This window comes from Taeniopygia guttata, chromosome 18 (assembly GCF_048771995.1).
Source record: "Taeniopygia guttata chromosome 18, bTaeGut7.mat, whole genome shotgun sequence".
In the NCBI taxonomy this organism is placed as follows: Eukaryota; Metazoa; Chordata; class Aves; order Passeriformes; family Estrildidae; genus Taeniopygia; species Taeniopygia guttata.
The window spans coordinates 2,178,826-2,198,897 of NC_133043.1; the positions used below are offsets into that span (position 1 = coordinate 2,178,826).

General features: G+C 57.0%; 1 protein-coding gene across 1 annotated transcript in view; it reads left to right on the forward strand.

The window, feature by feature from the left end:
• The window catches only part of DNAH17 (dynein axonemal heavy chain 17), a 32,764-nt gene that overhangs the window by 6,545 nt on the left and 6,147 nt on the right, over nucleotides 1–20,072 (forward strand). The window contains exons 18-68 of the mRNA XM_072937012.1: nucleotides 83–337; nucleotides 436–605; nucleotides 844–1,066; nucleotides 1,146–1,262; nucleotides 1,381–1,467; nucleotides 1,697–1,849; nucleotides 2,203–2,451; nucleotides 2,687–2,809; nucleotides 3,036–3,383; nucleotides 3,463–3,554; nucleotides 3,684–3,810; nucleotides 4,030–4,182; nucleotides 4,571–4,696; nucleotides 4,818–4,925; nucleotides 5,045–5,176; nucleotides 5,466–5,626; nucleotides 5,710–5,866; nucleotides 6,134–6,238; nucleotides 6,659–6,816; nucleotides 7,309–7,447; nucleotides 7,958–8,185; nucleotides 8,338–8,475; nucleotides 8,995–9,127; nucleotides 9,312–9,439; nucleotides 9,531–9,679; nucleotides 9,890–10,172; nucleotides 10,262–10,435; nucleotides 11,016–11,223; nucleotides 11,318–11,483; nucleotides 11,567–11,669; nucleotides 11,791–11,938; nucleotides 12,054–12,145; nucleotides 12,321–12,482; nucleotides 12,574–12,738; nucleotides 12,884–13,075; nucleotides 13,483–13,749; nucleotides 14,228–14,389; nucleotides 14,863–15,096; nucleotides 15,276–15,440; nucleotides 15,535–15,630; nucleotides 15,723–15,940; nucleotides 16,162–16,369; nucleotides 16,551–16,666; nucleotides 16,939–17,131; nucleotides 17,258–17,493; nucleotides 17,795–17,911; nucleotides 18,401–18,605; nucleotides 18,942–19,106; nucleotides 19,234–19,374; nucleotides 19,515–19,685; nucleotides 19,835–19,957. Coding sequence (XP_072793113.1) covers nucleotides 83–337; nucleotides 436–605; nucleotides 844–1,066; nucleotides 1,146–1,262; nucleotides 1,381–1,467; nucleotides 1,697–1,849; nucleotides 2,203–2,451; nucleotides 2,687–2,809; nucleotides 3,036–3,383; nucleotides 3,463–3,554; nucleotides 3,684–3,810; nucleotides 4,030–4,182; nucleotides 4,571–4,696; nucleotides 4,818–4,925; nucleotides 5,045–5,176; nucleotides 5,466–5,626; nucleotides 5,710–5,866; nucleotides 6,134–6,238; nucleotides 6,659–6,816; nucleotides 7,309–7,447; nucleotides 7,958–8,185; nucleotides 8,338–8,475; nucleotides 8,995–9,127; nucleotides 9,312–9,439; nucleotides 9,531–9,679; nucleotides 9,890–10,172; nucleotides 10,262–10,435; nucleotides 11,016–11,223; nucleotides 11,318–11,483; nucleotides 11,567–11,669; nucleotides 11,791–11,938; nucleotides 12,054–12,145; nucleotides 12,321–12,482; nucleotides 12,574–12,738; nucleotides 12,884–13,075; nucleotides 13,483–13,749; nucleotides 14,228–14,389; nucleotides 14,863–15,096; nucleotides 15,276–15,440; nucleotides 15,535–15,630; nucleotides 15,723–15,940; nucleotides 16,162–16,369; nucleotides 16,551–16,666; nucleotides 16,939–17,131; nucleotides 17,258–17,493; nucleotides 17,795–17,911; nucleotides 18,401–18,605; nucleotides 18,942–19,106; nucleotides 19,234–19,374; nucleotides 19,515–19,685; nucleotides 19,835–19,957 — 8,469 coding nt within the window. The remainder of the gene's footprint in view (nucleotides 1–82; nucleotides 338–435; nucleotides 606–843; nucleotides 1,067–1,145; nucleotides 1,263–1,380; nucleotides 1,468–1,696; nucleotides 1,850–2,202; nucleotides 2,452–2,686; nucleotides 2,810–3,035; nucleotides 3,384–3,462; nucleotides 3,555–3,683; nucleotides 3,811–4,029; nucleotides 4,183–4,570; nucleotides 4,697–4,817; nucleotides 4,926–5,044; nucleotides 5,177–5,465; nucleotides 5,627–5,709; nucleotides 5,867–6,133; nucleotides 6,239–6,658; nucleotides 6,817–7,308; nucleotides 7,448–7,957; nucleotides 8,186–8,337; nucleotides 8,476–8,994; nucleotides 9,128–9,311; nucleotides 9,440–9,530; nucleotides 9,680–9,889; nucleotides 10,173–10,261; nucleotides 10,436–11,015; nucleotides 11,224–11,317; nucleotides 11,484–11,566; nucleotides 11,670–11,790; nucleotides 11,939–12,053; nucleotides 12,146–12,320; nucleotides 12,483–12,573; nucleotides 12,739–12,883; nucleotides 13,076–13,482; nucleotides 13,750–14,227; nucleotides 14,390–14,862; nucleotides 15,097–15,275; nucleotides 15,441–15,534; nucleotides 15,631–15,722; nucleotides 15,941–16,161; nucleotides 16,370–16,550; nucleotides 16,667–16,938; nucleotides 17,132–17,257; nucleotides 17,494–17,794; nucleotides 17,912–18,400; nucleotides 18,606–18,941; nucleotides 19,107–19,233; nucleotides 19,375–19,514; nucleotides 19,686–19,834; nucleotides 19,958–20,072) is intronic.

The window sequence follows — 20,072 nt, forward strand, 5'->3', positions numbered from 1 at the left end:
GCAGCAGCTCCCAGCTCAGCAGGAAGCGGGTGAGGGTGGCCGCTGTCCCCAGCCAGTCCCTGAGCTCTGCCTGTCCCTTCAGATGGTGCTGGAGGAGCAGCCGGACCTCACGATGATGCAGGAGAAGCTGATGTCGCTGGTGGTCGGTGCCATGGCAGAAGGTGAAGAATTCAGCGCCAGCTTTGAGGAACACTCCCACCTGTGGAAGGAGACCCCCGAGGAGTTCCTGCAGTCCTTCCTCACCTCAGGCAGTGTCCCTGAAGAGGGTGAGACAGAGCCACTGCCAGAGAAGCCCTTGGCACCTGGGATACCACCCCTCATGCTCTTTCAACAGAAGGTGTGGAATGGGTGTCTCGAGATGTGCCAGGTGCTTGGGTGCCCTAGAGGTGCCTGGAGAGGTGCCAGCCACAGACTGTGACCTATTCTTCTCCCCAGATTGACGTGCTTGAGGCACTGCATGAAGAGGTGTTGGAGTTTGAGGAAACCAGGGTGTTTGGGGGGTGGCTGCAGAGTGACTGCCGCCCCTTCAAGAAGGCGCTGCTGTGTGCCATCAAGGGCCATAGCCTGGTGCTCCGGCAGTACCTCGCCCACCACGTCACCAGCAGGTAAGGCCTGGTGAGCCCTGGCGTAGGGATGAGGTGCTCCCACTGACTGAAGCCCGGCTAAGCTGTGGCACAGGCACCACTGTGTGCCAGGGCAGGGCTGACCCAGGGAGACAGCCCTGGAAGTGCAGGTTCCAGGTCAAAGTTCCAGACACCTTCAGGGGTGAGTTTCTGGGGGGTCATACCTGCAGAGTGAGCCCCAAGCCCCAAGGGCACCTGGTGAACACCATTGTCCTCTCAGTCTCCAGGAGCTGCAGAATTTCATCAAAGAGTCCACTGCCAGCTTGAGTAAACCTCTGGAGGAGGGAGACTACGAAGGACTGGTGGCGGTGATGGGGCACCTGGCAAAGGTCAGAGAGAGGCAGGAGATGACTGACGGCATGTTTGAGCCCTTGAAGGAAACAGTAGCACTGCTCAAGACTTACGGGGACAAGATGCCAGAGGAGATTCACCTGCTGCTCCAGGTGGGCTGCTTAGGGTATGGAGGGCTGGGCAGGGGCTTACTGGGGCCAGGCTGGTGACCCCACATGGTGTCCACTGCAGAAGCTGCCAGAGAGCTGGGACAACAACAAGAAGCTGTGCCTGCGGGCGGCGGACAATGCAGCGCCCCTGCAAGCCGCCGAGGCCGCCATCCTCCGCAGCAAGTGCCAGGACTTCGAGGTGCCTGCCTGGGGGCTACGGGCGGGGAGGCAGCTCCTCGGCACCTTTGGGAAGACTTTGCAGCTCTTCCCAAGTGCCAGATCCTGGCTGCCCCTGTGAGGCCCATGCTCCCACACAGGTCCAGCAGCTCGACTTCCGGGAGAGTTTCCAGGAAAAAGCTCCTTTCTCGTACACAGAACCAGAACCCTACAAGTCACTGGACAGGGTAAGGAAAGGGAGGATACCAGGGCCACTGCTGTCCCCACTGGCACTGCCTGGCCACCCCTGACACTGGATGCCAGGGAGGGGCAGCCACTCCAGTTCTGGCTCCGGCTCCAGCTCCCAGGCTGACAGGGAGGGTCTGTCCCTGCAGCAGGGACGGAGCCCCTGCTGGAATAGAGACATGTCCCTGGCACACAGCCCCTGGCTGATACCTTTTCCTTTCCTCCATCCAGCAAAATAAGAGCATCGTGGCCCTGGAGAAGGAAATGGAAGCCCTGGCCACCTCAGCTGCCCTGTTTGAGGTGTCGGTCCCAGAGTACAAACAGCTTAAAACGTGTCGCAAGGAGCTGCGCCTGCTGAAGGACCTCTGGGACATGGTCACCCTGGTATGTGCTGTGCTCTGGGAGCAGGGCACAGTGTCCAGTGCTGCATCCAGACAAGGGCTGGTCAGCAGGCTGCTCTTGGCTGGCATGGGCACACAACACAGGCACCTGGTGCCAGCTGGCCATTGCCAGCCAAAGGTACAGAGCTGTTGCAGCTTCTCAGAGAGCTCATTGCCACCAGAGAGAGGATGAGACATGGGGCAGGTTGTTACACTTACAGCAGGTCTGCTCTCATGGCATGTGTATGAGTGGGGCCCTGGTGGGCACACAGGGTGTGTGGGCACTGGGTATGCTGCTCCTCTTCCCAGGCAGGAATGCTTCTGCTAATCACATGTGAAAATGTATCCTGGGTCCAGGTGAACCTGAGCATCGCCACCTGGAAGACAACCAAGTGGGCAGAGCTTAATGTTGAGGATATGGATATTGAGTGCAAGAAATTTGCTAAAGACATCCGGAGTTTGGATAAGGAGGTGAAGAGCTGGGATGCATTCACGGGGCTGGACAGCAGCATGAAGAACATGATGACATCCCTGCGCGCCGTGAGCGAGCTGCAGAACCCAGCCATCAGGGACCGGCACTGGCAGGAGCTTGTGCAGACAACCAAGGTGCTCCCAAGTCCTCCTGCCCATCCCTGGCCCAGGAGGCTCCAGCCCCCGGCCCAGGAGGCTCCCAAGATCCACACGCTGCAAGGGAAGGGTGCCATTAGTTTAAATCTGGCCACATGCAAATATTTGTGTAGGGTCTCTAAAAGTGGGTGTTAATGAGCTGGTCTGGGTGAGCCGCTGGACTGCCTCTCTGTGGAGGGGAGTCCATGGCCCAAGCACGCTGTTTCTGCTCCAGGTGCAATTCACCATGTCCGAGGACACCACCCTCGCGGATCTGCTGCAGCTGAACCTACACAAGTTTGAGGAGGAGGTTCGCGGCATTGTGGACAAAGCGACAAAGGAGTCTGGGATGGAGAAGGTAAATGGGGCTCAGCTCCTCCCCTGCTTTGCTGAGACCCCTGTGCCAATGTGACTCCGTGGCTGTCAAGGCCTTGTGTTCCGGTTCCTGGGGCTGGAGTCCGCAGGGAGCACACAGAACTTGTGGAGCCCCTGCCTGGAGCTGGTGCTCCTCTGTCCCCCTGCTTCCCCACAGGGGCTGGGCCCAGTACCACAGCAGCCAGCTCATCCTCATGCCCCAACTGCAGGTGTTGAATGCTCTGGACACTACTTGGGCAGCAATGGAGTTTGAGTATGAGCCCCACAGCAGGACCCAGCTCCCACTGCTCAAGATGGATGAGGTGCTCATTGAGACGCTGGAGGACAACCAAATGCAGCTGCAGAACGTGTTGGCCTCCAAGTACCGAGCCTTCTTCCTTCAGAGGGCACAGGACTGGCAGGAGAAACTGTCAACCACTGACACTGTTATCAACACCTGGTTTGAGGTACAGAGGAAGTGGAGTCACCTAGAAACAATCTTCATAGCATCTGAAGACACACGAAGTCAACTGCCAGAGGAATCTAAGAAATTCGACACCATTGACGAGGATTTCCGAGTGCGAAGCCCATTCCCCCACTCCTTTTCCCTGCAGCTCTCTGCCACTTTGGGTCGGCTGAAGTGTTTTTCCTCTTCAGGATCTAATGGCTGATGCAGTACAAACTCCCAACGTGATTGAATGCACCAACAAGCCCAGGCTGCACACCAGGCTGGAAGCGCTGCAGGAGAGGTAAGGACCAAGTGATCCTGGTGAAGCATTTGGGAGGCCAAAAGAAGGGGTTGATTCCTTCAAAGTGTCAGCAAGACAGGGTAGAACTGATACACGGGTATTAATGCAGGCTTTTCTGTTTTCTGCCAGGCTGGCAGTCTGTGAGAAGGCCTTGGCTGAATACCTTGAGACCAAAAGACTGGCTTTTCCCCGGTTTTATTTTGTCTCCTCTGCGGACCTACTGGATATTTTATCGAAGGGGACCGAGCCCCTTGAGGTATAGGCTACGTGTGAGCATGGGGCTGAGTCCTGTGCCATTTCTGTGCACTTGTTTGAGCAGTTTTAGAACATTTTTCACTCTTACGGGCAGAACATCATCCCTGATACGCCTTCCTGTGGTTGCAGTGCCCAGGGAGCACTGAGGGGTAGATCCAATTGCTGATCACCCCTTGACACGTGACAGGGGTCCTGACAGTGGCTGTGCCTCTACTCTCAGGTGTCCCGGCACTTGACGAAGCTGTTTGACAGTTTGGCCAAGGTGAAGTTCCAGGAGGGCTCAGACAAAAAGCCTCAGAAGGTGGCCCACGGCATGTTCAGCCGGGACGGGGAGTACGTGCACTTCGATGCAGACTGTGACCTGTCTGGCCAGGTCAGCTGAGCTTCGTGGAGACTCTGAGGCTGAGGCGGTGGGCAGGTTGAGGATGGGGATGAGACTTTTGCTGGTTGTGCTGTAACAGCCTGGCAGGAGTATAAAAATGCAATTACAAGATTTTTGGCCAAAAGTCCCAGGAATGGCACCTGCATTGTAGGTACAGAGCAGCACAGTTGTGTGAACCTGCTCAGCTTCTCAAGGGCCGCAGGGTGGTTACCCCTTGTCTATTTGCCCTCAGACCACCCCTCATCACATCCTGTAGGATGTGCCCTCTGGGACCAGCCCCGGGCTCTCTCTGCAGCGAATTGCGATGTGCGGGGAGAGGTCTGTGCAGCCTGGATGGGCTGGAACCGCTCCCTCAGCTCTGCTGGATGTGATCCTCCAGGTGGAGGTTTGGCTGAACCGGCTGCTGGAGCGCATGCGCTCGACCCTGCGAAACCTCATCCCCCAGGCTCTGGCCACCTACGAGGACAAGCCACGGGAGGAGTGGGTGTTTGACTACCCAGCACAGGTGGGTGCTGAGCCGGCTCTGAGAGGGACAGGAGGAGGAGCCAGAGAGCCCTGGGAGGCACAGGTGCCCACCCTGAGCCAGGTTCCTCTTTATAGCGTGTTGTCCCCATGGTTTGCCGCAGGTCGCTCTCACGTGCACCCAGATTGCCTGGACCTCAGAGGTTGGTGTTGCCTTTGCGAGTCTGGAGAAAGGCTACGAGAACGCCCTGAAGGATTATAACAAAAAGCAGGTTGGCATTTTCTGCACCTGACCTGGACCCGGACCAAGCCTCTCTGCCAGGCCAGGGGTCATTGAGAGGTGGGCAAATGAGGGCATCATCTCTATGCCCTAATTTCTGTCCTTCCCCAGATCGCTCGGCTGAATGCCCTGATTTCCCTGCTCCTTGGGAACCTGAGTGCTGGAGACAGAATGAAGATCATGACAATCTGTACTATTGATGTCCATGCAAGGGACGTTGTGGCCAAAATGATCCAAACGAAGGTATTTGGTACCAGAGGGAATTTTTGCTGCAGCATCCCTCAGAACTTTGAAGCACAGATTTCCTGTCATTCCATTATTTTCGGGTGGGCACCTCTGTTGGTGGGTGTGGACTGGGCTGGGCTGTGAGGAGCGATGGTCCTCACGCACCCCAGCACGGCCCTGGGACCCCTTTACCCACTGGGAGTGCTGGGAGGTGGCGAACGGTCCCGAGGCAGGGTGTGTCATGTCCCAGCAGGCCAGGGTGGGCAGTGCCAGTGCCCACCTGCCTCCACAGCCAGCTGCTCCACAGGTGGAGACCTCCCAGGCATTTGCCTGGCAGTCCCAGCTGCGGCACCGCTGGGATGATGGGGAGAAGCACTGCTTCGCCAACATCTGCGACGCTCAGCTCCTGTACGCTTACGAGTACCTGGGGAACACCCCCCGGCTGGTCATCACCCCGCTGACCGACAGGTGCGGGCTTGGTTCCCCACCCCGGCACTGCCCCGGCACTGCCCCGTGCCACGGGCCCGCTCAGCCCAGGCCTCCCTCCACAGGTGCTACATCACCCTGACACAGTCCCTCCACCTCTACATGGGGGGGGCCCCCGCTGGCCCTGCAGGCACCGGGAAGACAGAGACCACCAAGGACCTGGGCCGGGCCGTGGGCATTATGGTCTACGTGTTCAACTGCTCCGAGCAGATGGACTACAAGGTAGGGCGCGGGGCAACAGGATGGTGGCACCGAGGCGAGAACCATGGGGTGTCCAAGACAAGAGGATCCTGTGTTTGAGTCTGTGGGAGCCCAGGGGCGCCTCGGCAGGGGCGCTTTATCACGGTGGGGAATTCCCCTAGGGAAGAGCGCAGTCCGTAAGGCGCGAGCATCTCTCAGCACTCGAGTTTTGTCACCAAATCCCCCACTGCAGCTGCCATGAGGGATCACAGTGCCTGAGCCCTGTCCTGTTGCTCTGTTTATCTTCAGTCCTGTGGGAACATCTACAAAGGACTTGCCCAGACAGGTGCCTGGGGCTGCTTTGATGAGTTCAATCGCATTTTGGTGGAGGTCCTGTCTGTCATTGCGGTGCAGGTGAGTGCTGTCCCCACAACACAGTGGCACTGTGTGCCAAAGAGATTTCCCATTTCACGGCCTGCATACTTCCCCAGTATGACTCACAGGACAGTTTGCCACTGTTTTCTCCACTATGTCCTATTTGGACACAGGGTGGGGGGTGGAAGCACAGCAGTGAAGGGCATTTGGGCACAGTTAAATCTCACAGTCCAGCTGTGTCCATCCTGGCTCTGTCATCCCTGGCTCTGCCATCACCTGGGACAGGGAGTTGGGGTGATTAGGAAGCAGCTGGTTTAAGGCCAGCTCTCCTGCTGCTGTGGCTTCAGCAAGATGTCAATATTTTCCCTGGCACAGCCAAACCCTCAGGCTCACCTTGGGGAGCAGTCAGGGCCAGGCAGAGCACTGGGCAGGGAGACAACACCTCTGCTCACCTGGCAGGTAAAATGTATTCAAGATGCAATCCGTGCCAAGAAGAAAAGATTCAATTTCCTTGGGGAGACCATCTCCCTGGTCCCATCGGTTGGGATCTTCATCACCATGAACCCTGGTTACGCCGGGCGCACAGAGCTGCCTGAGAATCTAAAAGCTCTGTTCAGGTGGGTCAGTGTCACTGCAGCGCTTCCCTCTGTGTTGGCACTCCTGTGCCACATCCCTAACACCCGAAGCTAAGGGTTGTGGCCCTGGTGTGAGGGAGCCCTTGGCACCATGGGACAGCCCTGTCACTCCCCAGAGGTGGCCAGGCGGGGTGAGCTGGGCTGCTCAGCAAGGGGAGAGCGTGCTCAGGTGGGTTGCCACCCACAACTAAAATCCAATAGAGAGCTGACAAAAGGTGGTGAAGCACTGGAAGGGGAGGGACAGCGATGCTGTGGGACCCTGTCCTTGGTGAAATTGAACCTGTGTCTGCAGAAGGGCTGGTGTGCCCCAGTCTGGTGGGACATGAGCCCTGCTTGGAGAAGGAGTCTGGGCAGGAGACCCCAGCAGGTCTAACTGCAGCAGCTGACTGTTCATTACACTGCAAACTTGGGGCAAACCCTGGGAGCTATGGGAAGGTAAGGACAGCCCTGACAACTGCAGCTGCTCCTCTCTAGACCCTGCGCTATGGTGGTCCCTGATTTTGAACTGATCTGCGAAATCATGCTTGTGGCAGAGGGATTTCTCGATGCCAGGCTCCTGGCAAGAAAGTTCATCACTCTCTACACGCTCTGCAAAGAGCTGCTGTCGAAACAGGTAATTAAGAATATTACACAGTGCTGGCTGGGAGAGGAAAGAGTTCATTTGATCATCAAACCCGACACATGGTTTGTGGGATTGCTGGCGGTGACACACGGAGTGACAGTTCTGCGCAGCTCAGGTCTATGTATGGAAAAGATCCACTTTAGCATCATATGGCACCTTTCAGCCTTAAAGAAGGAATTAAGAAGCCCAAAAGTAGAATAGCGTGGAATTAGGATTCGAATTAGGCCAGTTAAGGTGAGAGCATTCAGATATTATTCATCTCAAGAGTGGTGATTTACACTATAAACATGCCTCCAAGCAGGAAGTCAGATTCCCAGTTCCAAACCACCCCCATGACTGACAGAGGCTTCTCCTGTAGATAAGGTCCGTTTAGGTCCAGCCCAGTGGGGGCCATGTGGATGACCTGGCTGGGACTGATGGACAGGGTGTTCCTCTGCAGTGCTGTTTGAAGCAGTTCTCCCTCACCAAAGTGCAATGGTGATTCTCTGTTTCCTGCCACAGGATCACTACGACTGGGGGCTGCGAGCCATCAAGTCCGTGCTGGTGGTGGCAGGCTCCTTAAAGAGAGGGGACCCCGGCTCTGCAGAGGACCAGGTGCTGATGAGAGCTTTACGAGACTTCAATATCCCCAAGATCGTGACAGATGACTTGCCTGTGTTCTTGGGCCTGATTGGAGACTTGTTCCCAGCACTGGACGTTCCCAGGAAGAGGGACCTCAACTTTGAGAAGGTGCAAGCCCAAGCAAGGCACCATCACCAGAGATGTCCCAGTCCTGGCAGGATCCAGAGGCTCGTGGTCTATTCAGCGCTTCTGGGTGCAGCCGGCTCATCTCCAGGGCCTTTCCAAGGCTGCTGGTGGTCAGTGCCTGCTCTCCCTCCCAGGTCATCCGTGAGTCCGTGCTGGAGCTGAAGCTGCAGGCAGAGGAGAATTTTGTGCTGAAGGTGGTACAGCTGGAGGAGCTGCTCCAAGTGCGACACTCCGTCTTCGTCGTCGGCAACGCCGGCTGTGGCAAGTCCCAGGTAGGGGCCAAACCATCCTGAGGACATGGGGCCCTCCTGGCCTTGGCCAAGCATATCCCATGGCCTCCCATGGCTTCTTGGTGAGGGCCGTGCAGACCCCAGCCATGCCAGAGCAGTGTTTGGCAGAGGTCAGCAGTGCAGCCATGGCCGTGCCAGGCCCTCAGGCACTGTGTGTGCCAGAGAGAGCCCCTGCAGCTGGGCAGGTTTGGGATGCACAGCTCAGGGGCTGCCCGAGACACCCACAGACAGAGCAGAGACAAAGACAGAGAGCAGACAGGGGCACGCTCTCAGGATTGCTCCTGGGTGCCAGCAGGATGACAGGACAGGGCTGGCTGGCAGGGCCTGGCTCACACAACGCCCTGTCCAGGAGCTGGCTCTGCAGAGAGAGCTCAGGGCCTTTCCCAGAAGCAGTCCAGGTGGGAGCAGGGTTCCATGACCCCGCTGCAGGCAGAGGGTGCTGAAGGCTGTGGTTGCCCCGGTGGGATCAGCACCTGTGACTGCACTATCCTCTCTCCACAGGTGCTGAAGTCGCTCAACAAGACATACCAAAGGCTGAAGAGGAGGCCAGTCACGATGGACCTCGACCCCAAGGCTGTGACCTGTGATGAGCTGTTCGGGATCATTCATCCAGCCACACGGGAATGGAAGGATGGTGAGACACCAATGCTGTGAGCTCAGTTTATGGGATGTGAGATGGAATGGGAAAACTTTTCCTTGAGGCTCTTTCCTGAAGTGGGAGGGAGAAAGAACGTGTTTCATGGGAGTACCAATCCCACGTGTCCTTCAGCAAATGGCTGTGTGTGGAGAGGAACAATCCGAGTGTCTCTGTGGGGCAGGTCTGTTCTCCACAGCAATGCGTGACCTGGCCAACATCACACATGATGGGCCCAAATGGATCATCCTCGATGGAGACATTGATCCAATGTGGATTGAATCCTTGAACACAGTCATGGATGACAATAAGGTTGGTGCCATCACACCCCAGGGGCTTTGCTTGTTTGTTATCTCAGGGGGACCAACTCCAGACATCCCCCACAATGAGCCACTTCTCCCAGGTTCTCACCTTAGCCAGCAACGAGCGCATCCCTCTCACTCCCACCATGAGGCTCATCTTCGAGATCAGTCACCTGCGGACAGCCACACCAGCCACTGTGTCCCGGGCTGGAATCCTCTACATCAACCCCACAGACCTGGGCTGGAGCCCGTGAGCTGGGCAGGGAGAAGGATGGGATGGGATGGGATGGGATGGGATGGGATGGGATGGGATGGGATGGGATGGGATGGGATGGGATGGGATGGGATGGGATGGGATGGGATGGGATGGGATGGGATGGGATGGGATGGGATGGGATGGGATGGGATGGGATGGGATGGGATGGGATAATTGCTGCAGCCCTGTTTGTCTCTCCTACAGCATTGTGGCCAGCTGGATTGAGACAAGGACAGTGAAGTCTGAGAAGGCCGCTCTGATGATCCTCTTTGACAAGTACTTGCCACCATGCCTGGAGAAGCTCAGGTCTGGGTTCAAGACAATCACCCCTGTTCCTGAGGTCACGGCCATACAGACAGTTCTGTCCCTGCTAGAATGTTTCCTGACACCGAAGAATGTCCCACCAGACTCACCCCGGGAGCAATACGAGCTCTTCTTCGTCTTTGCCTGCATCTGGGCCTTTGGTGGGGCCTTGTTCCAGGACCAGGTACAGCCAAGGGACTGCCTGGCACCTGCCACCCTTCTCTGCATCCCATCATGTGGCTGGGGTCTGAGTGTCTCTGTTTGGTCTTCCAGCTGGTGGATCACCGCCAGCAGTTCAGCAAGTGGTGGCTGTCGGAATTTAAAACCATCAAGTTTCCTAATCAGGGGACAATTTTTGACTACTACATTCATCCAGAAACAAAGACATTCAATCCCTGGGATGAAAGAGTGCCAGAGTTCGAGCTCGACCCTGACATTCCCTTACAGGTATTTCCCACAAGGACCCTGTTTATATGGTTTGTTTGACTGTCACTCCACAGTCTTCCCCTTAGCAATGTGTAGAGCATTATCAGGACTGGTAGTATGCATCAAACCCGATGGCTTCCAGTGGTTCTCTTTACCCCACAGAAGTCTCAGGCAAGGGCTGTGAGTTCCATGTCTCCTTTACCTTCAGATTAACCTGCAGCTTCAGAGTCTCACAAAATAGCTGTGACTATTGCCTGAGTGCAAAATGTCCTTTAGCACTCACTTTGTGTCTCCTACAGTGGCATCTTGGGGGGGCTATCTAAGCTGTCAGGGAAAAGGGCGAGGAGCTGTGGCTGCATGGCGGTTTCAGGAGCTGTCCATGTTGTTCTGTGTAATAACTTGGTTTTGGTCAGAAAGTCTTTAGAGTAACAGAGCCCACAAGATGTGTAGCTTTAGAGAGGGACCAGGTTTGCATGCAGAGAGCACCAGGAACTGCCAGGAGTGCTGTTCAGGGCTCTGGCACGCTGCCTATTGCCCCGACAGAGGATCCTACCTCTGCCAGTGCCAGGGCAATGCAGGGACTGACAGAGCCTCTCCCCAGGCTGCCGTGGTGCACACCACAGAGACCATTCGCCTCCGCTACTTCATGGACCTGCTGATGGAGAAGCAGCGGCCGGTGATGCTGGTGGGGAACGCAGGGACGGGAAAGTCAGTCCTGATGTGGGACAAGCTGGAAGCACTCGGCACAGATGAATATCTGGTGCAGTCTGTGCCCCTCAACTTCTACACAACCTCAGCCATGCTGCAGGGTAAGGCTCACAGAGCCAGCTGCTGGCCCTGCACTGGGCTGTGCTGCAGGGTCCTGCAGTGCTGACCCCCACCCACCTACTCTTCTCACTGCAGTCGTCCTTGAAAAACCCCTGGAGAAGAAATCAGGGAGAGTTTTTGGCCCACCTGGCACTAGAAGGCTGATCTACTTCATTGATGACATGAACATGCCAGAAGTGGACAAGTATGGCACTGTGGCACCACACACGCTTATTCGGCAGCACCTGGACCACGGGCACTGGTGGGTGCTGGAGGGGTACGGCATGATGGGGGGAACCTGTCCCCATCCCTGGGGAAAGCTTCACAGTGCTGGTCCCTGCACAGGTACGACAGGAACAAACTGACCCTGAAGGACATCCGCAATTGCCAGTACGTGGCCTGCATGAACCCGACTGCAGGGTCCTTCACCATCGACTCACGGCTGCAGGTGTGCAGGCCTGGGGCAGGGCTCTGCCGGGCACATTCACTCTCCAGGCACTGAAGTCCAGAGGGTGGAATGAGACAGGGGACCCTGCAATGCCCACATCCATTTCTGCCCCTTTCTGCAGCGCCACTTCTGCGTGCTCGCTGTGTGCTTTCCCAGCCGCGAGGCTCTGCACACCGTGTACGGCACCATCCTGCAGCAGCACCTGGCCCGGCACAACATGCCAATGCTTCTCCAAAAGATGCAGCCCAATCTGGTAGCAGCAGCCCTGGGTGAGCCTTTGCCACACTGGGGTGGGACAAGCCCCTGGGGAATGCACTGCTGGGGAGCCAGGCTCAGTGGTCTCTGGAGACCTGGAGCCTGCTCACTCCTCTGTCCTGCCAACAGCCCTGCACCAGAAGGTTGCCACCAACTTTCTGCCAACAGCCATCAAGTTCCACTACATCTTCAACCTGCGGGACCTCTCCAACATATTCCAGGTAGTGGGAGAGCTGTTTTTTCTAAAATATCCGTGTTCTTCCCTTTCCTGATCCCGCATCCTTGCGGCATACCATGTCCCTGGAAAGGGCCTTGGCCTCTCCCCAGAGCAAACCTTTGCAATCAGCTCTGAGCAGCACTAAAATAGCCCTAAGGGCTGCGGGATTTCTTTGTCAGGGGCTGCTCTTCTCCACACCTGAATGCCTGAAAGCCCCTGTGGACTTGGTGCGTCTCTGGCTTCACGAAGCAGAGAGGGTGTATGGAGACAAGCTTGTCGATGAAGATGATCAGTACAGCTTCAAGAAGGTGATGGCTGACATCTGCAAAGCCTCTTTTCAAGTAAGTTGTGCTGACAAGTAGGGTGCTCCAGCCTAGTGGTGCCCCCAGATGCCCCAGAGCTGAGCCCCATGGTGGGAATTGCATCTCCCAGGAGATCAATGAAGACCTGATGTTCGCCAAGCCCAACATCTACTGCCACTTTGCCCAGGGCATGGATGAGTCCAAGTACATGCCAGTGGCAAGCTGGGCAGCTCTGAGTGACCTGCTCGGGGAAGCCCTGGACAGCTACAATGAGGTGAATGCAGCGATGAATCTGGTGAGTGCCTGTGGCAGGCAGGTCTGCCCTGAAAAGATGGGACTGCAGCATTGCACTGCTTGGTTGGGTTGGTACATTATGGGGCACTCACTGCTCTTTCTGCCCTGATCCAGAACACCAAACCTTCCCCTTCCATTTTCTTCAGGTGCTCTTCGAAGATGCAGTGTCTCACATTTGCAGAATTAGCCGGATCTTGGAGTCTCCTCGGGGCAACGCACTACTGGTGGGGGTGGGAGGCAGTGGAAAGCAGAGCCTGGCACGGCTGGCAGCTCACATCAGCAACCTGAGCGTGTTCCAGATAACACTGAGGAAAGGCTACGGCATCCCTGACCTGAAGGTAGGAGCAGCTTTGGACCCTGGTTCCGTGCCACCTGCTTGGGGATGGCTCCTGCACCTGCACTGATGGTGCCTGAGGGGGCTCATGAGGCTCTGCTCTCCTTGTGACACTGTGTTTGCACACGAGGATCCACAGGTGACACCCCTGAGTCCTGCCCCAAGGGGCCGCAGTGCTTCCCCAGCCAGGCATGGGCAGGAGCTGCTGGTGACGCCGGGGGTGGTGGTGTGGGCAGCCCTGGTGCTGGACCTGCGCCTGGGCAGAGCACCTGGCACCAGCTCCTTCCCAAAGGCTCCTTCCCAAAGGTTCCCTTCCAGCTCTCCAGGGCAGCCCAGGCTACTCCAAACTGTCACTTTGGAAAACACCTCATGGGGCTTGAACTGGAGGGTGACAGTTTCTCTCTGTCCCAGCTGGACCTTGCCTCCCAGTACATCAAAGCAGCTGTGAAGAACATCCCTGGTGTGTTCCTGATGACAGACTCCCAGGTGGCTGAAGAATCATTCCTGGTTGTGATCAATGATTTCTTGGCATCTGGGGAGGTGCCAGGCCTATTTCAGGATAATGACCTGGAAACCATCATCGGGACCATGAGGTCTCAAGTGAAGTCCCTTGGGTTGGAGGATACAAAGGAAAACTGCTGGAAATTATTTATAGAAAAAGTCAGGCGCCAGTTAAAGGTGGGTGTTTGCTCTCCTGGTTGGTTTGTCTGTGCCCCTGATTTGCCCCATCCAAAACCTCTTTGCAACAGGCCACAGAACACCGAGGTTTCATCCCAGGATGGGGGGTTTAGACAAAAGATGTTTTCAGAGACTCCCCAGGTGCCCCCAGCCCTGAGGTGCTGTATTGACCTCCCTGGGGGCAGAGTGGGTCAGTAGCTTCCACAGCCACACACCATGCTGGGCACTCCCAGGGACACCCACACGAGCACTGTGCTTCAGCTGCTGACTTCAGGCACCAAAGGGGACCCAGTTCCAGCCCTGGTGAGAGGCACAGGGTGCACAACCAGAGACCACCTCCTGCATGCTGGGAGTTAATGGGAAGGCAGCAAATCTCAGGTCTGCAGCAGAATCCTTGCAGTCATGAGGAGCCTCTGCAGACACTGCCCCCACTCTGGCAGCGGGGACACCCCACTCAGCCACTGCTGTTCTGCCCCAGGTTGTCCTCTGCTTCTCCCCCGTGGGCTCAACCCTGCGTGTGCGGGCCAGGAGGTTCCCAGCCGTAGTCAACTGCACGGCCATCGACTGGTTCCACGAGTGGCCAGAGGATGCTCTCGTGTCTGTCAGCAGCAGGTTCCTGGAGGAAACACCAGACATCGAGGTGAGCTGGGACCCAGCACAGCTGCTGTCCTAGGGCGCTGGGGATCCCTGGCTGCACTGGGCAATGAACTGCACCTCTACTGCTCTCTGTGTTTAGTGTGCCCAGGGATGGGGGGTCTGGCATGACCCAGAGGGCTGGGAACAGCAAGCTGGGAATAGGTCTGGGATAATTTTAGAGCTGATTCCAGCATCAGAACCTGCAGCCCTCCCTTTCCATTCTGTCCTTAAAACACTTGCACAGGCAACAGCCCGGGGGCAGCAGCTCCTCCCCACACAGGGATGTCAGGGACAGAGCTGGGCATGGGAACCAGCACCAGTGCCTTTACCACCAACATCTCAGCTCTGCATCGTGGTTACTTTGTTCTGGCCTCTGTGGCCGCACGCAGAGCCAGCCTTGCAGGAGGGCTCAGTGCAGCCCCTGCATGCCAGCACAGCCCCTGCTGCAGCAGCTCCCTGCCTGTGCTCTCTGTGCAGCCAGAGGTCAAGGCCTCCATCAGCCAGTTCATGTCCTTCGTCCACACAAGCTCAAAGGAGATGTCCAAGACCTACCTGGCCGTGGAGAGACGCTACAATTACACCACGCCAAAGACGTTCCTGGAGCAGATAAAGCTCTACCAAAACCTGCTGGCAGATAAAAGGAGCACGCTCTCTGCCAGCATCGACAGGCTGGAGAAGGGGTTGATGAAGCTGCGGAGCACAGCCTCACAGGTGCCTGCCCATAGCCTCTCTTGTGCATCATGCCTATTCTGGGTTTGGCACAGGGGGAGAGAGCAGACACATCCCTGCAGGATTGTCACGATGTCTGTGAGGTCCCCAAGCCATAACAAGACACTACAGGGCTTGGCAGGATCAGCCCTTTTATCTGCTCTGTTTCTTCCCTCATTGAGGTGGACGACCTGAAAGCCATGCTGGCAGTCCAGGAGATAGAGCTGAAGCAGAAGAATGAGGACACAGACAAACTAATCCACGTGGTGGGTGTTGAGACAGAGAAGGTCAGCAAGGAGAAAGCCATTGCTGATGAGGAGGAGCTGAAAGTCGAGGCCATCAACAAGGTGTGAAGTGCTGAGCTGGTGTCCAACGTGGGACAGGGCACCATGAGCTCTGTGGTTACAGCCACTTACCCCATCCCATGTCCTCCCTCCCTAGATGGTGGCTGAGAAGCAACGAGCCTGTGCAAGCGACCTGGCAGAAGCAGAGGTGGTGCTCTCCGCCGCCCGCGAGGCCCTCGACACGCTCAACAAGGTGGGTCACCTCTCAGTGGGAAGCAGGTGCCCAGCCAGGGCTGGCAGCCCTGGGCCAGGATGATGCTCAGTGGCCCTGTGGTCCCTCTCCAGTACAACCTGACGGAGCTGAAGTCCTTTGGGGCCCCACCACCAGAAGTAGTGAATGTGATGGCAGCTGTGTTGATTCTGACGGCCGAAAACGGCAAGATTCCAAAGGACAAGAGCTGGACAGCAGGAAAAGTGAAGATTGGAAAAGCAGACACTTTCCTTGCAAGCTTAAAAAACTATGATGGGGAAAACATCCCTGAGGCCTGTCTCAAGGCATTTGAGTGAGTCCATGGCTGGTTCCCGCTCCTTCACAGCCCCTGCCACCAGCTGCCCTGAGCAGGGAGGCCAGGGGGGACCCAGAGCACAGCAGGGCTTGGGGACAGGAGTGGGATCCAGGCAGTGGCCCTGCTCTGCCACAGTGCCACCCAAGCCCCGGGAGGAGTGGGACGGGCTGCCAGCAGCTGCAGTGCGGTGCCCAGCACGGCGTGTCCTCCCGTTCCAGGCCGTACCGGAACGACCCCGCGTTTAATCCAGAGTTCATCAAATCCAAGTCAACGGCTGCAGCAGGGCTGTGCTCCTGGTGTCTCAACATGGTCCGCTTCTATGAGGTGCACTGCACGGTGAAGCCCAAGAGACAGGCAGTGGCTGATGCTGATGCCGAGCTGGCAGAGGCGCAGGCGAGGCTGAGTCGCATTAAGAGCAAAATTGTGGTAAGTGTGTGTCCCCACTGCCCCCAGCCACGATCCCCTCAGTCACCAAATGAGCAAAAGAACTCCGTGAACCAAGAGCCCAGCCAAAGCACTGTGCTGAGATGGAGATGCTGCAGAGCTCTGGGACCATGGAGCCTCCCATTTGAGCAAGGAATAACTCTGTGGCTGTTCTCTTCCAAAGGCCCTGAATGAAAATCTGGCGACTCTCACTGCTCAGTTTGAGAAAGCCACAGCAGAGAAGATCAAATGCCAGCAGGAGGCTGATGAAACCAACAAAGTCATCACCTTGGCAAACAGGTACCATGCAAACACTGGCTCTGAAGCATCAGAGCAGGCTGCTGCTCCCTGGCATTGCCTGGCATCACCTGACACCCGGCCCATGGGAGCAGCTGAGCCCCCCATACCCTCCCCAAATTAAAAAATTCTGAGATTAATTGGGCCAGACATTCATGGAGGGAGGCAGCCATGGAGATGTTTGGTGACAATGCCCCAGGTCACCATGGCTGAGTCACCCCCACCTGGGTCACAGCACCAGCACCACAGCACCCAGCATCCCCTCTAACCCATAGGCTCGTTGGGGGCCTGGCATCTGAAAACATCCGCTGGGCTGAGTCAGTGGAGCAGCTCAGAGAGCAGGAGAAGACGCTGTGCGGGGACGTGCTGCTGGTCTCCGCCTTCGTGTCCTACATCGGATACTTTACCAAGAAGTACAGGGCTGAGCTTCTGGAGAAGCACTGGCTCCCCTTCCTCCAAGGGCAGTCGGTGAGAGGCCGCAGGTTCCACCCCAGAGTGCCTTCCCCCATGCCCACCAGCACTGGGGGCTCCCATGCCTCTGCTCAGTGGCCCTGTGGTCCCTCTCCAGTACACCCAACAGCCCCTCCCTTGCAGATGCCCATCCCCATCACCCCGGACCTGGACCCCCTCAGCCTCCTCACGGACTCTGCCGACATGGCAGCCTGGAACAACCAGGGGCTGCCCAGCGACCGCACTTCCACCGAGAACGCTGCCATCCTCTGCAGCACCCAGCGCTGGCCGCTGCTCGTGGACGCCCAGCTGCAGGGCGGCAAGTGGATCAAGAACAAATATGGGGAGGACCTGCAGATCGTCCGCCTGGGCCAGAAAAGGTGGGCCAGGGGCTGTGGTGTGGGCACAGGCTCAGGTTGCACCAGCCCCCCCTTTCCCTACCATTGGAGGGTGCAGAGTCAGGGCAATCATGTCCCCCATCAAATTCAGAGGACCCAAGGGCAGCAGCCCTGAAGATGTACCTGACACCTCCAAAAGCTCTGTGGGGGCCAGGACTGGCAGAGCACAACAGGGTCCCGACAGGGCACAGTGGGTGGAAAGCACTCTGTGAGCCCCCCACAGCAGCCCAAGCCCCCCACGGTGCACAGGCTTGCCATACACGCCTCCCCTCTCCCCCCTCAGATACCTGGACATCATTGCCCAGGCGGTCTCTGAAGGACAGACACTGCTGATCGAGGACATCGGGGAGACGATAGAGGCAGTGCTGGACCCGCTGCTGGGCAGGACCTTCAAGGGCAGGTCAGCACAAGCCTATGTTAAGGGGTTTCACCTGCCCCAAGCAGCCACTGCTGCCCCAAAATGCTGCTAGATGCACCTTCATTGTGGGCAGCTTGGGAGCCTGATCCTTCTTTTACTTTGGCCACATCCCCCAGTGTTCTCCAGTATGTCCCATGGAGGACACCTGTACTGAATGTGGCCTGGTCCTTGGCATCCAGTTCATTTAGTGATTCAGTAACATGTTCCCTGGGACACCTGCCATGTGGCATGAAAAGCTGGAAGGGGAAATGCACCCCAGAGGTCATGAGAGGCTGAGGCAGGGCAGTCTGCAGCTCCTGTTCCTCCATCCTTGCCCTAAGTCTGGTTTGGTACTTCTGCACTTGCTGTGCCTTTTCCCAACCAAAGAAATTCATGCCAAGTGATCAGGAACAGCACACAGGCTGAGGGCATCTGTCTGTGATGAGTTAGTGCCCAGTGTGTGGGGATTAATTTGTTTAATTAACTGAACAGATACATTAGAATTGGAGATAAAGAAGTAGAGTATAACCAGCAGTTCCGCCTAATCCTGCATACCCGATGTTTCAACCCGCACTACAAGCCAGAGGTGCAGGCTCAGTGCACTCTCATCAACTTCTTGGTGACACGGGAAGGCCTGGAGGACCAGCTGCTGGCTGCTGTGGTAGCCCGGGAGCGGCCGGACCTGGAGGCCCTCAAGGTACGGGGGCTAGAGGGTTTGGTTAGAGGGTGGAAGAGGCCGGGGCACTGCGGAGGGCTTGGGCAGGGAGCATGAGAGCTCCCCTCCGTGTTCCTGCTGCTGTTTGTCGGGAGCCAAGGAAGTCCGACAGACCCTGCAGCTGCAGGTCCCCCGCTGCCCTGCAGCCAGCGCCACCTGGGCATGCTCATCACCTCAGCCTGTGGATGATGCTGGCACCCAGCACGGGCCACATCTGCCTTCTCTCACACCAGCACGCTGGTGGCCCTATGACAGAGGTACTGGTGCCAGCCCTCTGTTGTGATCTCTTGAGCGACACCCTGGGTGCTGCTGTTGCAGGCAAGCCTTACCAAGAGCCAGAACGAGTTCAAGATCAAGCTGAAGGAGCTGGAAGACTCCCTGCTCGCCCGGCTGTCGGCTGCCGGTGGAGACTTCCTGCGGGACACTGCACTGGTGGAGAACCTGGAGATAACGAAGCGCACAGCCAAGGAAATTGAGGAGAAGGTAAATGTGCTTGCTGGAGCTGGTGCCACAGGCAGAGGGACAGCTCAGCTGAGCACCCAGCAGGAGGGTGGGCACTGCTTTGATGTGTGATGGGGTTCTGGTAAGACCCATCCCACTGCACCTCCAGGTAAAAGAAGCTAAAGTCACTGAAGTACAAATAAATGTTGCGAGAGAGAACTACCGGCCAGCAGCAGAGCGTGCATCCCTGCTGTACTTCATCCTGAGTGACCTTTGCAAGATCAACCCCATCTACCAATTCTCTCTCAAGGTAGATGGGGAGTGAGGAGGGACAGAGATATCTGTGGGTGGGACAAAGGTGGGGGAGCATGGAGATTCAGTGTTTCAGCTTTCGTGCTGCTGACAAGACCCCAGCAGCCACATGCTGATGCCTGCTGGGATCTTCTTCAGGCCTTCAATGGGGTCTTTGAGAAAGCCATCCAGCGTGCAGTCCCCAGCGACGACACCCGGCAGAGGGTGATCAACCTGACCGACCAGATCACCTACTCAGTCTATGTGTACACTGCACAGGGCCTCTTTGAGAGAGACAAACTCATCTTCCTGGCCCAGGTTGCCTTCCAGGTAATCTCTCCTGCTGTACAACAGGCATTCACGTGGCTTTAGGCAGCCTGTTCTCTCTCTGGTGCTGCTGTGGATGCTCAGAGCCTCTCACCCCTCACACTGGGGCTGTGGGCGTTGGGTGGCTGTGACACTGCACTCCCAAATTTCAGGTCCTGGCCCTCAAGAAAGAAGTGAACCCAGCAGAGCTAGACTTCCTCCTGCGCTTCCCTTCCAAGACTGGCGTCACGTCCCCTGTGGACTTCCTGCAGAACCAGAGCTGGGGTGCTGTCAAGGTGCGTCTGTGCAGTCACCAACTGTGCCAAGGCAATGCCAGCACAGCCCCTAGTGCAGCAGGTCCAGGGTCACCTGCAGGGGGTCCCTGGGGATGAGCAGAGCCCAGGAGTGACT